Consider the following 16,258-nt stretch of genomic DNA (forward strand, 5'->3'; position numbering starts at 1 on the left):
TGAGCTTTGCGCGTTCGATGGGGCAGAGATGGGGGCGTGTTATTTGGGTAGGGGTGACAGGGTCTGGGGATTCGTTTAGGCTGGATGACACTTATTCGGCGACAGGGCAAAGCGTCAACCGGACCTTCATTGTTGCCAACAGCGGCAAAACCGCAGACACCATCAGGTACCTCTAAAACTCTTCCCGGTGGTGCGAGCTCGGTGACCGCGAGGTACCTGCCCCGCTCACCGTCGGGGCACGGAGGGCTCCCCTCTGCCCCGCCTTACGAAGCCCCCTGTCTCAACCACGACGCCGCGGCGATGGAGAGCATAACTTCACCTCCGGATTTCTCCGGGGGCGCTTCGCGGGGTCCCGCTTCCCGCACAGCGCCCGTCTTCCCGTCTCCTGCCGGCGTCGCCCGGGGCCCCCGTCCCGGGGCAGTACGGGGAGCCCGATCTCCCGGTGCAGCGGGAAGTGAAGGGGGAGCAGGCCCGGGTTCGTGCCGGGGTCACGGACACCCAGCCCGGGCGGGGCATCCCCGGCGCCCCTCCCGCCCTTCCCCGGCAGCGGCGGGAGCGCGCGCCCGCCGCTCCCCGCGCCTCCAAGCGTTGCGCACCTTTCGGGACCGGGCGCTGATTGGCGGGGCGCTGCCAGTGACATCAGCCGGCTCACTTCCCATTGGCCGGCCCGTTGCTGGGACCGTAGGACTTCCAGGGAGCCACTTAACCCGCTCGGCGCCGCCGCCCCGCGCCGCCCCCACCGCGGAGCTCCCGACCGAAGCCGCCACTGGCTCCTCCGGGACGCGGCCGGGCCGGCGGCACGATCCCCGCGGCGGGGAGCGGAGCAGCGGCGCACCCGCCGTCCCGCCCCCGCCGGCGCTCCGGCATCGCTGCTTTAAGCGGTCGCGGCGGGGCGCCCGGAGTAGCACGCGGCCTGGGGAGGGAGCGCGGCGATTGGCGGGGAGGCCGCCCAGCGGACACGCCCCCCCTAGAAAAGGGGCGCCGTGAGTGGCGGGGGGAGAAAGTAAACACAGCCGGCCGGGCCTGCCCGCGGACCGGCCGGGGCGGGAGGGGCTCCGCGCCTGACGTGATGGGCCCCGGCGCGGCCGCCCCCGGGCAGGAGCACGCGGGGCGCGGGGCGGACGATATCCTCTCCCCCGGCCCCTGCGCCGGACCCGGGCCGGCCGCGCGGGCGGCGCTCCCCCCTCACCGTCTGCGCGCCGCCCCCGGGGGGCGGCGGTGAAGGACCTGCCCGGCGCCCCGCTATTTATTCGCCCCCCACGCCCCCTTCCTCCTCCGCCCCGCTCTTTCCCGCGCCGCGGGCGGGCCATGGCTGGCGGCAGCACGGTCGGCCCGGCGGACAAGCACTGAGGGCGGACGGAGCCCCCGTTGTCGTCGGGGCGCGGCCGCACCATGTCGGCCGTCGCGTACGTGGACTTCGTGGCGGCGCAGTGCCTGGTCTCCATCTCCAACCGCTCCGCCGTGCCCGAGGCGGCGCGGCTGAAGGTGCCGGACGAGGGGGAGGCGGCCCGGGAGCTGCGCGACCCCCGCGACGCCTGGAAGGACTACTGCGCCCTGCTGGCCATCGCCAAGAGCCTCCTGGAGCTGAACAAGTACCGGCCGCTGCCCGCCCCCTCCGTCTGCAGTGACAGCGTGGAGAGCCCCGACGAGGACGCGGGCTCCGACAGCGACGCGGCCACCGAGCAGGGCTCCAGCCCGCCCCGCAGCCCCCCGCCGGGGCCGCCCCCCCGCCTGCGTGCCGCCGGGGCCGCCCCTAAGGGGAAGCTGGCGGCCGAGAAGCGGCACAAGTGCCCCTACAGCGGCTGCGGCAAGGTCTACGGCAAGTCTTCCCACCTCAAGGCGCACTATCGGGTGCACACAGGTCAGCGGTGGCGGAGGGAAGGGGGCGGGAGCGAACGCTTGTCCTCGGATGAACCCGGCCAGCGGCGCGCCCGGCATCCCCGCGCGCCCCCGCCGCCCTGCCGCGCCGCTCAGGCTCCGGGGCTGGCCCGTGTCCCTCCCAGCTTCACGCCCCCCTTTCCTTCCCCCGGCTCTCATCGGCGTCCCTTGGCCGGCGGGAGCTGGCGGACGCCCCGGGCGGGGCTGCGGCAGCGCCTCCCGCCGCCCACCTGCGCCGGCCGGGAGCCGGCCCGGGCCCGGGGGGCAGCGCCAGCCGGGCGGTAGATGCCCGGGAGCGGGGAACTTCGCGTGTCCGGTGCGGCTGGGAGGATGGCGGCGGGGACCGCCGAGTTCACCCGGAGCGTCGGCGACGGGAGCACAGGGGCGTCGGGATTCGGGTTTCCTGTAGGCGGACGAGCGCCTACCCCGGGACAGAACTCGGCACCGATTCTGCAAGGGAGGCGAGGGCAGCGCAGTCCCCGCCCGTGCCCCTGTTGCTGCTCCCGCCGTCGGAACCCGCAGCCTGGGCGGCAGAGCTGGCGCTGAGCTGAGCTCTGCTCGGCTGCGGGAACTGGGCGCCGCGGGGCCATGGCGCCCGAGCAGGGGCTGGCTCGGCTCGGGAGGGGACGGTGGCGGTGTCTCCCCGAACGTCGGTGAGCCACACCGCTGGGGCTTGCGGACACACCCCCCTCCGGCGGGCTGCATGGGCCCGCTGAGGGAGCGCGTCACCTACAGCCGGTGTCGCGGTGGAGCACCGGCGGAGCAGCCACCCCCGGCGCTCCCCGAACCGCCCCGGCGCTGCCCCGCCGCCGGTCGAGGGCAGTGAGGCGCCGTGTCGAGAAAGCCGACCCCGCTCTTCCCGGCGGCAGCGCCTCGCACTGTCGGTTATCGCGATCCAGCTCTGACGCGTTCCACAAGGGCTTCATTCATCGAGCTGTGTGCTCCCATTCCCGTCCCTAGCCCAGGCGCCTCGGAGGGTGTGGCAACATGGAAACCTGGAGATATATCTGCGGCAGCCTGGCCCCAAGGGGACAGCAGCTGCAGACTTCTCCGTTTGTTGGTTTTCGTTTTGGTGGGTTTTTTTTGTTGGTTTTTTTCCCCCTTTGTTTGTTTCTTTGTTTTTAGACCTTCAGTGCAAGGTATTGAATAAAAACCTTTATGGGTCTGAATTACTCTTGGGATCATAGTGGAGTACAAAAGGCTGCTTTAAAAATGTTCTGAATTAAAGGGTTGTGTGCAGGAACAGAAAGGAGTGAATCAAAAGAGATAAACACTGCCAAGACATTTCATGTGCTTCACATCGGTTCTTTTGGTTCTGATGGTGCCTTTTGGGTTTTACCTGTTGGTGGTGATAGATAGCGGTGTAATACAAAATGAGCTGATCACCCAAGGAGTGTACTGTCAGGCATTGCTGTAGAATTTAATACGGGTTGGGTAGGATATGACCACATCTGAGCTCCAGCTCAGCTTCCATTGCTCCAGTTCGCTGGTGTGCCTAGGTGTGCTTGCGCTGCAGAGGAAGAAACTCTGTGCTGGTTGCCTCCCAGTGCCCTGCTGGCAGATCTGCTGGGAGCTTGGCTCAGGAGGCTGGAGAGAAGAGGGTAGGATTACTGGATATGGCTCAGCAATGAGCTCTGCTGTTAGACTTTCTCTCTGAGCTGGGAAAGAGATGGTCAGTAATGACCCTATGCTGACCTCATGACCAGTGCCAAGGGTTGTTGTGTTACCAGCTCAGATGCTCTTTTGGAGGCTGAGTGTAACTGGTGCTCTCCAGAATGTTGTCTCATAAGTGACAAAGAAAATGTTAGTAAAATTTCCATTTACTACCCCATGCTCAGATATCCACCCCGATAAGGGAACCAGAATAGATGTTGGCTGAGATAGCATTCTGTTTGATGGCATGTAAATTAATGTACTGTACAACCCACACAGCTTGCTGTAAGCAGTAGTGTTATAATAAGTACTGCTGAAGTGGTATGAGGTTTAGCATGTGCTGCTCACAAGTGGGTGGCCTTAGCTCCAAGTATGAGGCATTTGACTCACTGAAACACTGGTGTACTGTCATGGTAGTTCTTTTAAAATCACTGCAGACATCCAGGAGTAATGAACTTTCAGAGCTTCCTAATGTGAAGTTAATTTGAGCTAACTGAAATGCTAGACAATACTGATAGTGTTAATTATTTTTACAGATTACAACAATTCCATAGCAACAGTGGGATTCAATGGGACCTCTGGAGTTATTAATAACTTTATATAGCAGAGCATTAATGGCCCTCCTTACTACCGTTTTATTTCCTTTTTTTTTTTTTTTTTTTTTCAAATAATGTCTCTCTCATCTATCTGCCATTTTTCATGAGGCCAGCAACTAGGTTTCTTGTTTCAGCGTAGCTTTTAGTGGAAGTAGGTGCACAGCTACCAGTAGAAGCTCCCAGGTCTTAAATTTTTAATATTTAATCCCAGTGTTTCTGTCTTGGAAAATGGCCATGAACTTGTGCATACTCACAGTTCTCTTTATTCATGAATCCTAACCAAGCAAGTTGGGAAGCTCTGGATCCTTCTCTTTTTGTATAGTAGTTGGGAAACTAAAAACTCACCAGTTGCAAAGCAAGAAACAAAATATCAAATAAGATAGAAGGGTGGAAAGCAAAAACTTGATGCTCAGAGGTTAAAGGTCTGTATCTTATTAACAAGTCTTGTTGGTTCAAAGGTTCCCTATTTAAGATACTAAAAACGTCTCTATAACTGCTTGAAGTTTGGGCCTTTGGTGATAATGGTAGTTCAATTTTCAGAAGGCCCAAATTAGCCATCCATCAGGAATTGTCTTTTAAGTTGATCTTTACAGAAGAGATCAGCAGGTGGCACTGCACATCCTACTTGTGCAAACAGCCCTCCTGCTTGTGCTGCTAGGTCTGGGTGAGACCCAGGCCCTGGAAGTGGAACGGAGGTCAGGAAAAGGTGAAGGACCCATTGGACCAAGAAAAAGACAAACAGCAGCAGATAAGCAGATAGTTGCCTTCAAAATGCACAGAATTCTCTAAATAGGTGGCTTTAGAAGTTTGATTATGACAGGTGTTGTGTAGGGTTATTATTAGCCTCAAAGATGGAGCAGGGGGAATAGCTTTATAGAGAGGGATGTGCAGGCTAGAGGGTTTCCAGGGAAAATGAAGGCATAGAAGAACAAACAAGAAATCTCAGTCAGTAGGCCTGGCCAGGGAGTGCAGGGCAAAGGGCAGAGAGAGAAACTGGCAGGAGGAACAAGCTGTATGAAATTCATGTTTGCTATGGTGGTGTGAATACAATCCAGTTAAAGGGCACAAGACCAGTGAGACCAGATCTTTCCTTTCCCTCCTTCTTGACCAGAAAGGTACCATAAAAGTAGCTTGTGAGATGCATCCTCCTACTGGATATGTAGGTGTTTACTTGCCTGGGGAGGCTGAGGGTTGATGGGAATTTCACATACACATCAGATGCCCTTAATTAACCCAGATGTGGGAAAAGTTCTCCCTCTTCAGCAAGGCTTTTCAGCCAACTGCATCATCATGTAAACTGAATCCAAACAATGCCAAGAGTTTTTTTTTTTTTTACACCAGGCACCTGATGCACTCTTAAGTGCTCCCAGCATTTGGTTCTCACCAGTGCTTGGAAGCAGGGCTTAGGCAGAGGTGTGAACCTACAGGTTGGTGGTGTGCACAGGGAACTGGAGGAGCATTTCCAGTAGAGAGTAAGAATAGGCACTGCAGCTGCCTGTTGCTGCTATTCAGATACCGTGCTGTTCAACCAGCACCTGTATCAGTTTGGTTCTACTGTACTGCTTTGTTATTTGTGTTCCAGATTATGTCACCCAACAGACTGTACAAATGTTGACAGTCCTTTGCTTGCTGAGATCTTTCTCAGTGATCTTGTTTGAGCATAATCTGAAATTCAGCATTTTAAGAGCCTCCTATCCAGCTCATGCCATATCACTTAGCTAGATCCTTTAGAATAGGACCCAATAGCAAAACGTGGAGCCAGCAATACATTTTTTGTTGAATTCATATTGCCATGTGGAATACCATGGTTAATGAAAATGTGCAAATTGCTGCAGTTCTAATGGGCATGTTTCCAGATCTTGGAGAAACATGATGATCCTGACTGGGAGCCCTTCTAGCTGAGTAAGGTAGGCAGAAGTCCTCAAGATTAGGTTCAAAGTTCCCAGTAGTCTTGTTTTCTGTAAAAAAAATTAAGGTTTTAAGCAGGTGTATGTGTCACTTGTGGGAAAGTGCTCCAGAAGAGTTTATCAATTGAGTCAGGATGACAATGTTCACATGTAGGACAGAGGCAGTGAGCAGGTATTATCCGTAAAAGCACAGCTCCTGCTTCCAGATGGATGTATTGAAATTGCAGCTTTACAGAGTTCTGCAGACTGTGCTGTGGCACTGAAGAACATGTGGTGGATGTCAGTGCTCTTGTTAGCCTGTGTTTCTTGCAGTGCCAGCTGTTAGGATTGCTGCAACTCCTTTGTTCCTCTTTGGTGGCTGTTGTGTTGTTGTGCATCAGGCTGTTGCTCCTGTGTTTCTGGCCTTGAACAGCTTCCAAGCCTGCAGCTGGAAGAGCAAGTAAGGGCCAATTTAAGATTAAAGAAACAGGGTCTGAAGGAGCGATGGCAAAGAGTACTTCAGAGAAATAAGCTTCAGAGACTTCACTTCACTTGTGGTAGTGAAGTTCACCATCTGTGTTCAGGTTATGATGAATGTGCATAGCCTGAGAGCACTCTATAAATACCTTTAACTTGAGGCAAAAGTCTGTTGAAACACTTTCTAATAAATTCAGAGTGAAATATCAAAAGTTACGTTATCTTTCTGAATGCATGTAAAATTGGATTCCTCCTTTCTCTGTCAGAGCTGTTTCTTCTTAGCAAGGAAATTTGATTATTCATACAGGACAGGAGCTTAAACTCAATGTCCTTTGATCCCAGGTAAGTGCCATAAGCACCAGGCTAGGAGTTGGTGTCTCTCCATTGTTCATTTAATATTCAAGTATTACTGTAAATTGGAGGAAGTTCACACAAAGATAAGCCAGGAAAGAAGAGCTAGGAACCTGTCCCACATAGCAAAGAATGTATTGCTGAGGGCTCTCGTCTCAGCTACAAAAGCATAGGTTTAACTCTCTGCTGAGGTTTGGAAAGATCTTTCCCAAGTAGCTTATTTGACCTCTCTCTATAGATATATATGTTTATGTGTATGGAGACACAGTACCTCAGAGGAACCTCAGAGAAAGCCTTTTTGTAACACAGTCGTGGAGGTTTGTGCTCTGACAGAGAAGCTGAAAGGGCATCCCTTGAATCTGATACTGTGTCACAGTGGGATAACAGCGAGACAGTTTTCCTGGAATTTAGACTCAGCAGCAGCAGGTTGTAGCAGGTGGTTTTGCATCTGGACTTTTGAAAGAGACTCAAAACACCTGTATGTCCAAGCAGCTGCTGAGTAGTAGTTTTAAGAACATCAAAACATCCTAAATACTTGCTGAAGGCAGCATTTTAATACGTGAACCAACCTGTTGTGTTTAATTCCAAGTCCTATCAGAATAAACCCCTTGCTGGAACTCATCTGTTGCCCATCTCATCTGTTTGATCTGTTGTCTGGTTGGATGACCATGGTTTAGGTGTTCGGGAAAGTGTTGCTTTAGGCATATCGTCCCTAACATCCTCACTGCTGATCTCTCTCTGCACCACTATCTGAGTATTTTAATGATCTGGTTTTGGAATATCTCAGAAGAGGAAAAAGCCTGCTTGAAAGGCCTCCAATCTGTCTTACCTGAAGATCTGTCTTCACCAGAATATCTTGCATGTCCCACAGGAAATTGCTTGTTCAGGGCGAGTGGGGCAAATAACTGAGGAGAAAAGTCAGAGATACTTGAGATAGCAGATATTCTGTGTATTAAAGCCACCACGAATTACAACTCCTAACCTCAATCATCCACGCATAAAGCAGCATTTTGTGGTGAGAAGGCAGATGACTAATCAGGATACCACTACTACCTGTACTTATGTTAATCAATCTGCTAATGCCCACTCTGTATTCTTTTTTCAGAAACCCTTTCTATGTAAGACTGCAGTGTGGGAAAATCTGAAATGTCCCAGGGTAGGGAAAAAAAAAGATAATTTTTTTGACTAGTCAGAGTAAAATAAAGTGGACCTGCCTCAGGTCATACAAATAAGCTTGGATATAGAGTTTAAACTTGCGCAGAAAGAATAAACTAAACATTTGTTGTAGAGGGTGGGGAAAGGGCCAAGTCGAAAATGGTAGGTGTAGCAAGAGAGCTAAGATTAAAAGGATCTGCAAAGATCCATATGGGATTTAAAGTAAGCTAGGGTTGCAGGAGTTCTTTAGACTGTAGAGAACACCTGTGAAGAACCTCTGTGAACTTATACTGAAAATAAACTGTCTCTCACTATATTTCTGGTGCTGGTTTTTTACAGCACAAAGAATAGGAGTCTGCAGATGCACCTGCTCCTATTACCTATAAATCAGTTTTTCATGTTTTACTTCTGTAAGCTGCCCTGGATATATGTGTATATACATAATCATATTTTTTTAAAGAAAATTGTTTACCTCTTGTGTCTGTGTTAGGATCCAATCACACCTCAGTTCAAATTATCATGATGTACCATTGACCTTTCCTTCATGTCTTTATGGAAAATCCCATCGGAGGCATAACTTAAAAACTCAGCATCATATAGCCACTAAAGGAAACAGAGTATAACAGCACTGTGTGATGATGTTTCATTCTGCTGTTTCAAGCTTTAGCATTACTACCCCCAAAACTAAGGGAGAAAAATCGTAAGGAAAAGATACACCTTGCCTGAGGTGACACACAAATCCTTATCTCCAGATGGAGGTAGCACTAGCTTGCACAGCAGCTCTCTAGGCCACTGCCTGCCCAGCAAGCATATGAGCTGCAAGACTTGTTTTCTCAGAGGGCTCGTCCATCAACATCTCTGCTGCTGCAAAAAGACAGCATGTCAAATACAGCAGATACAGCTACCAGCTTTGTTGATTGGACAGTTACCACATGCCATCAGCCATCTCTGCCTTGCTTGAAGTGCTTCCGGGAGATACGCTCCATGCCTGCCTTGCACCTATTGAGGCTGCCACTGCAGTACCGTCTCTTTGGACTGGTGTCATCCCTTATAGCTTTGTGACCAAGGGGAGCAGTGAATTCTCAGGCTTGGAGATGACCCCTGAGGGCCTGGAAAAACCTCCCTCTGCCTTGTCTCTGCTCTGAGAAGCATGGAGTTTAATGCATCCATGTGTCAGGGATTGTGCCTGCTTTCATATAGGCACTACTAAAGTGGCTGTGACAGGTTCTGCACAGGTTTGTATTGCTGAGGTGGTGAAGCTATTATTCACTGCTGTACTTGAGAGCTCAGCAGTGGATGGGGCTCAGTGCAGGTGGCATCCAGGTGGGTCCAAGGGAGCGTGGCCACCCATATCTGCCCACAACCCCTGCTGTATCCCCATCCTTGTGCACAGCAGCTTTCCTGTCCATAGCAAGGCATCTCTGCACCATGCCAGGCTCCTGCAGCCTTTGTGTCTTCCCCCAGCTGAGTCCAGGGTTGATTCCCTGCAGAGCACAGTACCAAAGGCACAGCAGGTGAGGTGATCCTCAAGCCATCCTGAAGGAGCCCTGCCTTTCTCTAAAGCTTTGTGATTGCATTGCATAAGCATAGAGTGCTTTCCCCTGGCATGTGCATTGGGTGTGTGGGGTAGTGATGGTGGAGGTTATGCTGCTCCTGTCATGTGTCAGAGGGAATTCCAGAAGCAGGGCTTCATTTTATCTTCCCACGTGAAATTCCAGGATGGCATGGAGGAGGAGTTCAGTTTATTAAGGGCTGCTTGAGGCCAGATTTTAGACAGTCAGGTTGGATACTACCTTGCTAAAATGTAGGTGCTGCTCCCCAAAGACTGATGTTTGTTATCCAGCCTTGGCACCCATCTCTCTGTTTGCAGTTGGGCACTTCTGCAGACTGAAGAGCTGTCTGAGGTAGATGGTTGGAAATGTAGTTTTGGGGGATGAGGCAGGATGTCTCAGTTGCTCCCACTGCTCTGGGGTGCAAGTGCCTGACACAGAAGCATATACTAGATGGCTCCACACGTGCAAGATGTATAGCACTCCTCCCACACTCCCAGGGGGAGCAAGAAAGCTGTTCTGCACCTCCCACTGCCACCTGCTTCCAGGAGCTCTGACAGAAACCATGAGATAGATTGCAAAAGAGCAGCACAAGTGAAACACTTGCCTCAGATGCTAAGGGCTGGCACTGGGCAAGGGTGGTGTTGTGAGGCCCCTGTACAACTCCTGGTGCTGATCCACTGTGTAGCTGCAGGCATGCACACATGGTCATGCACACATGACCCTATGCACTTCTTTAAATAATTTGTTTTATATGGGCTGTGGTTGTTCAGGAGGTCTTCCAGCCATGTGTAAAAGCATACATCAGGGAGCCAAGAACTGCATTTATAACAAAGAAAATAGCCCTGGCTCATGATGGCTGGCAGCTCTGCCTCCAACAGGCTCAGGCAAGCAGCTGGCTTGACTTCCTCTTCTCCATTGCTCTCCCCTGACTGAGAACCAGCATGGCCATGGGGTGAAGGAGGCAAGCACAGGGGCAGCAGCACAAGGCAGTGATGTGACCTAGGCAGTCCCACTCATACAGCTCAGCTCCATGGCACAGTGGCTGGTCTGGAATAGTGCAGCTGCCTGTTAAGAAATACAAAGAATTAAGAGCCCAAACAGTGAAGTGTTACTCAGAGAGGCTTATGAGGGCTTTCAGGGCCCCTGGTGTAACTATACCTCAGCTTACCTGGCCTGTCCTTATTCTTTGACCTTTTGGATGCCATCAGTGAGTCCCTCCCTGCAACTCTACCATGCTTTCTACTGATTGTTGTTCTCCTGGCTTCAGGGCTGTTTATCCAAGTCTGTAGCTTTTTGTCCCTACTGTTGTGTCTGGGGAGAACTCCAGGACCCACTTTGTAAATCACTCCCTTCTTTGTTGATCTTTGAATATAAAATGAGCTCAGCTGTTGTGTTAAGCCTCACAGTACCAAAAAAATACTGGAGTTGCTAAGTTTCTTTCCAACTCTTCCAAGCTGGAAAACTTCTGGTATAGTTTTTGTATTTCATGATTGACTGTAAATAGCTGTCATAGAGCTGCCATTTATATTCCCTTCAGGAGGCTCTGAAGAAAGCAAATTAAGGCATCAAACCTGCAGCAGTGCATGGCGGAAAGCTTTTGTGTGAACTTAAACACCTTCTTGTGTTTCCATCTGTGGTGTGTACTGGGGTCAGTCTCACTGCTCCGGGGCACTGTGTTTGTGAAAAACAGGCTTTGTGTGCAAAGCCTGTACAACCCACAGGGGTGAACTGTAGGGATGTGGAGTGCCAGGAAGATGACGTAGAATGCTCTTCACTACTTGCCCTCTTGTTTTGTAAGAGCAAAGTTACAGTGTTGTTTAGGTTAAGGTGTTTGGGTTTGTTTTTCATCATTACAGCAAACATTTATTCCAATAGAGTGTGAATAATGAGGTGTTTTTCCAGTCTTCATATCAGCTATCTAAGAGATGGATACTTACTGGAACACCTTGGATTTCCAGAAGAAGGGCTGAAAGGGGAGCGTAGCACTTCCCTCTGCAGGTACAGCAGTTTTGCCCTACATATTTGCAGCCCTGAGGCTTCACTGTTCTGTCCAGTACCTTCCCCCTCTTCATGGGCTGGAATGACTTGTCCTAGGTGAAGTTTTTTTTGTTAAAAAAATTATTTTGTTACAAATAATTCAGTAGAATGGAAGTGTCAGAGGAATAATTCTGGCACACCTTTCCTAAGCTACTATAGTGAGACCAACAGGGAAAGCATACTGCCACAGGCAGAGCTCATCTGTTGTTTTGACAGTCTTCAGGTCATATAAGGTTCTGCACTAGAATGCAAGTTTCGTGTGTTTGGAGGGGTTTTTGGCTTCTACTGGAGGTGAGACTGAAACCTGATGAAGTGAGTTATCAACAACTCCACAGACACTGGCACCATGGCAGGAAACAAAAGCAGCTTTTTTCCCTCAGCAGCATGTTCACCGTCTCCTCAGCAAAGCCGGCATGTGCCGATCCACATTACCTGTGCCCCCCTAAATCTCTAAATCTCTTGTCATCCTTTCTTCCCCACAGGTGAGCGACCATTCCCCTGCACGTGGCCCGACTGCCTTAAGAAGTTCTCCCGCTCTGACGAGCTCACGCGGCACTACCGCACCCACACTGGTGAGAAGCAGTTCCGCTGCCCTCTGTGCGAGAAGCGCTTCATGCGCAGCGACCACTTGACCAAGCACGCCCGCCGCCACACTGAGTTCCACCCCAGCATGATCAAGCGGTCCAAAAAGTCCAGCTCCAGCAGCTCCTTGTGAAGGCAGGGCTGGCCCTGGGGGAGGAGTGGGGAAGAGGCAGGCTGTGGTGAGGACGCAGGCAGTGGTGACAGAGCACGAGCATCCACAGAGTTGCTGGTCAGCCTCGCTGTCCAAAAGCACATGTAGCTGGCATTAAAACAAAAAGAGTACTCAGTATCCCCCTCCCCATCTTCCACCTCCTGGCTCTGCCCTGAGAACAAGTCTGGAACAAGCGGACCGTGGGGTGAGAGAAAGGAAGGGGCAGCCAGCGAGGAGGTGACAACCTCTTCAACTGCAATGCGTTGATACTGGTGTACATACATATGACTGGGAGGTCTGGCCTGTGCCACCACAGTAGCATGACCCCAAAGTCTTTGTGATTGCTGTGTCATGAACATGTTTTGTTGAACAGTGTAATGCTGCTTGTATTTAGAGTCTGTCCAGTAAAAACACTTTCCGAGTCACATTAATAACTCAGATAAAAACTCCATAGCACATTGTAGAAGTGGGTTTACTTCTGTGTATCTTCTGCAATCCTGCACTTAAAGAGACTATTAAGAGAAACATTACATATGTTACCAATAGTATATGACTGATATACTGAGATAGGTGAATTTATACTCAATAAGGCCCATTAAAGTAAATAGGTATTTTTAATTTTTCTTTGTATGAACTATACTTTTGAATATCAGGTGGACTTTTCCAGTAAAAACATGTATGATTCAAGATACTTAAAGCAAAAAAAAAAATCCCTATGAAGAGCTCAGTAATTTTCTGACTGTGTATTTAGCTCTGTTATTCACTTACCTGGAAAAATACAACTCAGCCTAGATAATGTGGCAGGCATGTGGGAACTGAAGCATATGTCTCTCATATGATCCTATACTGTACTTGTCAGTAATACAGTACTGTACTACAGAAATGCCACTAACAGTGCTTTATTCTGATGTGGTTTGCTTGAATGGGTGCACAAAGCAGCTACCAACTTTACAAACTGCTGCTTTTTTAAAGGCTTTTTCTCTTCCTACACTTGCCTTAAAGATTTATTCTCTTCATACCATGGCCTAACTCCCTTGGAGTACTATGGGAGTTGTGTGTGTTTATGGAGAGGGTAGACCTTTTCTTAAGAGCACTCTGTGATGGAAACACCTAAAATTACTGTAAGGAGCACTTTGGAAGGGCTCCTGTATCTCTTGATTGCTATTTCTCTGGAGTATGGGGGAATACCACAAGCTAATTTGAAATACAGAAGGTGTCTTGCAATACTCCTTTATGACATAAGCTTTTCTTAGTACTTTGTATCTGTGTCATGCACATCAAATGCTGATAAAAGCAAAGTTATCTTTTATGTTAAAGCTATTTTTTGAGCTTTAAAAGGAGCAGAAATATCACTGAATTAAAACTTTCCAATGTGGTCATTAGTGAATATTACAATTTTTTTTATGTTAAAAGCATGAAATTTAAGAAATTATAAGTGATATATTTTTTCCCCCTCCCCAGCTGTATAAAGGGGGAGAATCCTGTTTACACATTGTTTTTTTCCAGAAACATTCTTTGGTTTGGTTTTTACCCCTTTCTCCAGAAGAGGAAGGGGAGGTGCAGCCCTACTACAAAGACTTAGGGCCAAATTAATTTTGTGAGTATTTACACTGAAACCCGAAGTGTCTCCACTGCAGATGAATTTAGGTCATCTTGTAAAATTCTGTACATAAAAGATCTTGTTAGCACATGTGCAATTATGGTATCTTACTGTTTTATCTGATAAAAAGCTTGCTTTCTAGAAACAAATATAAGGAATTAACTCGGAGAGTAGAGTGTTTTCCTCTACAATTGTATATGGCTTTCAGCATTAGAAATCAGTTTGCATACCGTGTTTTTACCTGTGTAGCTCATGATAGATTTCGTCTATGTGCAGAGAACTTCTTTTAAAGCATTGGGGATATTGAACAGTCTGTGGAATAAAAAGGGATGTGTTTTCTTCAGTGAAGACATCAGGAAACCAAGCACACTTTCTACCTCCGTTTCAGCCTTTTGAAACATTTATTTTAGAAACCAAACTTTAATTTCTTGTATTCAGATTGAGTAATAGGGACATAGGTTCTTTGTAATAAAAACTGGTAGTATTGGTGTTTTTATTGGTCTAGGAATACAGAAAGTGTTCTGCTTACCAGTACTGTTAATGCTGCCTTGTGGAGTGAGGTCAGGGCCACGAGCAGCCTGATGAGATTCAAAGGTGCATCTATGCTCACATTTGTTCTTCTCTCTGAAGATCAAGCTAGATTTCAAGTCTCCATCCTGCAGTCTGGATTGTTGCCATTTTGTGGGACAAAGGTGGCACTTGGAAAATTAAAGCCCGATCCTGTGAAATACAAGAGATCCTCACATCCAGTCAACCACAACTAGAAGCCACAGCTGATAAGCAGCTCTTAAATCAGTATGTAAACGTTTTGGTCACTGAACTACCAGGATTAACTGATATATGGAAGTAAATGACCAGCTTTATGGTTTCCATGTTGTGTATTTGGGGTAGAATGCACACTTAAAGGAACGTTCCTGCAAAGTCTGAAATAGGCAGGAGGTACTTTAGTCCATGGGACAATGGGACATGCAAGGCATGTGTCACAACTGCCAGTGACAAGATCCTGTTTCTGAAAAAAACCCTTCCTAAATGGTAATGTATGCTGTATTTCAGCATTGGACAGACAGGATTAATGTGATTCATTAATCACTAACAGAATGCATTGGGAATTACCAGGCTTGGGGATATCATTGTACTGTTTTGTTCATTTGGTTTGTTTTTTTTTTTTTTCTTTCAGTACAAGCCAAATGATGGCTTTAACACCTAAAACAAAATGCAGGTTAGATCCTTGCATCTTGAAGTTAAGTTTTGAATAGTGTTGCAAGTGTTGGAAAAGAAAAGGAAAATCAGGTTCTCTAATATATGTACTTGTTGTACTATTTTGGAAGTACTTAATAGCGCTAAAGTTAGGACAGCTCCTCTCCTTAAGAAAGTCCATTAGTGTAGAGAAGTAATGGATTTAAAGGTATAGCTATATAACTTACTTATTCTTGAACTTTTTTCATGACCGACATTACAGACGTGTTTTCAGTTTGCAGATGGACTTAGGCCAGCATACACCAGACTGAACACATACTTCAAAATGCTGTTCTACAAATCAGTGATCTGTAACACTGTAAAATACCAACTCCCAACAGTTTAATCAGTTTTACTTTTGTACAGTATTCGTATTCTTTATAAGTTATTTTGCTGTCCTGTTTTGTAAATCACATGAAATTGTAAAAAAAGGAAAAGAAAAAAAAAAGTAGGCATAGGTGTTTTTGTATATATGTATATATATATTGTCCAAATAAAGAAAAAAAGGAATAAAAAACCCAGATGTTGTCTTGGATGACTGGAGTCAAGCAGTGGTCATGTAAACTAGCCTGAATAACTAAAAAAAAAAAAAAAAAAAAAAAAAAAAACCAAAAAACCACAAACCACTGCACATTATGAAATCCATCATTTGAGCAGTGTGTGAACCAGCTTCAAAGGTCTTATTGCTAGCTTGTTGCTAGTCATCATATAGCTTGGGTTGTCTTTCTGTACTTTTCCAGTGTGTTTTCCCAGGAATTCCTTCTACTGATACAGTAGGGAAACAGACACAACCTGTACTCATGAAAAAGTGTCCCATCACATGCATGCTTCAGCTCCCAAAAGAGGTCTGTCTCCTAGTGCTCCATGGCCTTTGAGTTCAGAGTGGTGCTCTCCTTCACACCATGCAGCTGCTCAGTGAGCAAATGATGGTTCAGCCTGTGCAGCCACAATGCTGCCTTGAGCTTTCCATGGCTTTGGAGGATTTGCTGGTAAAAAACCTGTGCTTGGCCTCTGAAAGAGCGAAAGGCAAAGTACCCTGTGCCAAAAATCTCCCTGCATGCATGGTCACTGGCATCACAGTTACTGAAAGCAACCCCTTACAG

General features: G+C 48.5%; 1 protein-coding gene across 1 annotated transcript; it reads left to right on the forward strand.

Annotated features, from left to right (window-relative positions):
* Positions 1 to 1,133: 1,133 nt before the first annotated feature.
* Positions 1,134 to 16,258, forward strand: KLF9 (KLF transcription factor 9). The gene is made up of 2 exons (XM_062513614.1): positions 1,134 to 1,861; positions 12,069 to 16,258. Exons 1-2 carry the CDS (start codon positions 1,393 to 1,395, stop codon positions 12,299 to 12,301), a joined length of 702 nt encoding a protein of 233 aa, XP_062369598.1. The 5' UTR covers positions 1,134 to 1,392; the 3' UTR covers positions 12,302 to 16,258.

This window comes from Cinclus cinclus, chromosome Z, assembly GCF_963662255.1.
Source record: "Cinclus cinclus chromosome Z, bCinCin1.1, whole genome shotgun sequence".
Taxonomy (NCBI): domain Eukaryota; kingdom Metazoa; phylum Chordata; class Aves; order Passeriformes; family Cinclidae; genus Cinclus; species Cinclus cinclus.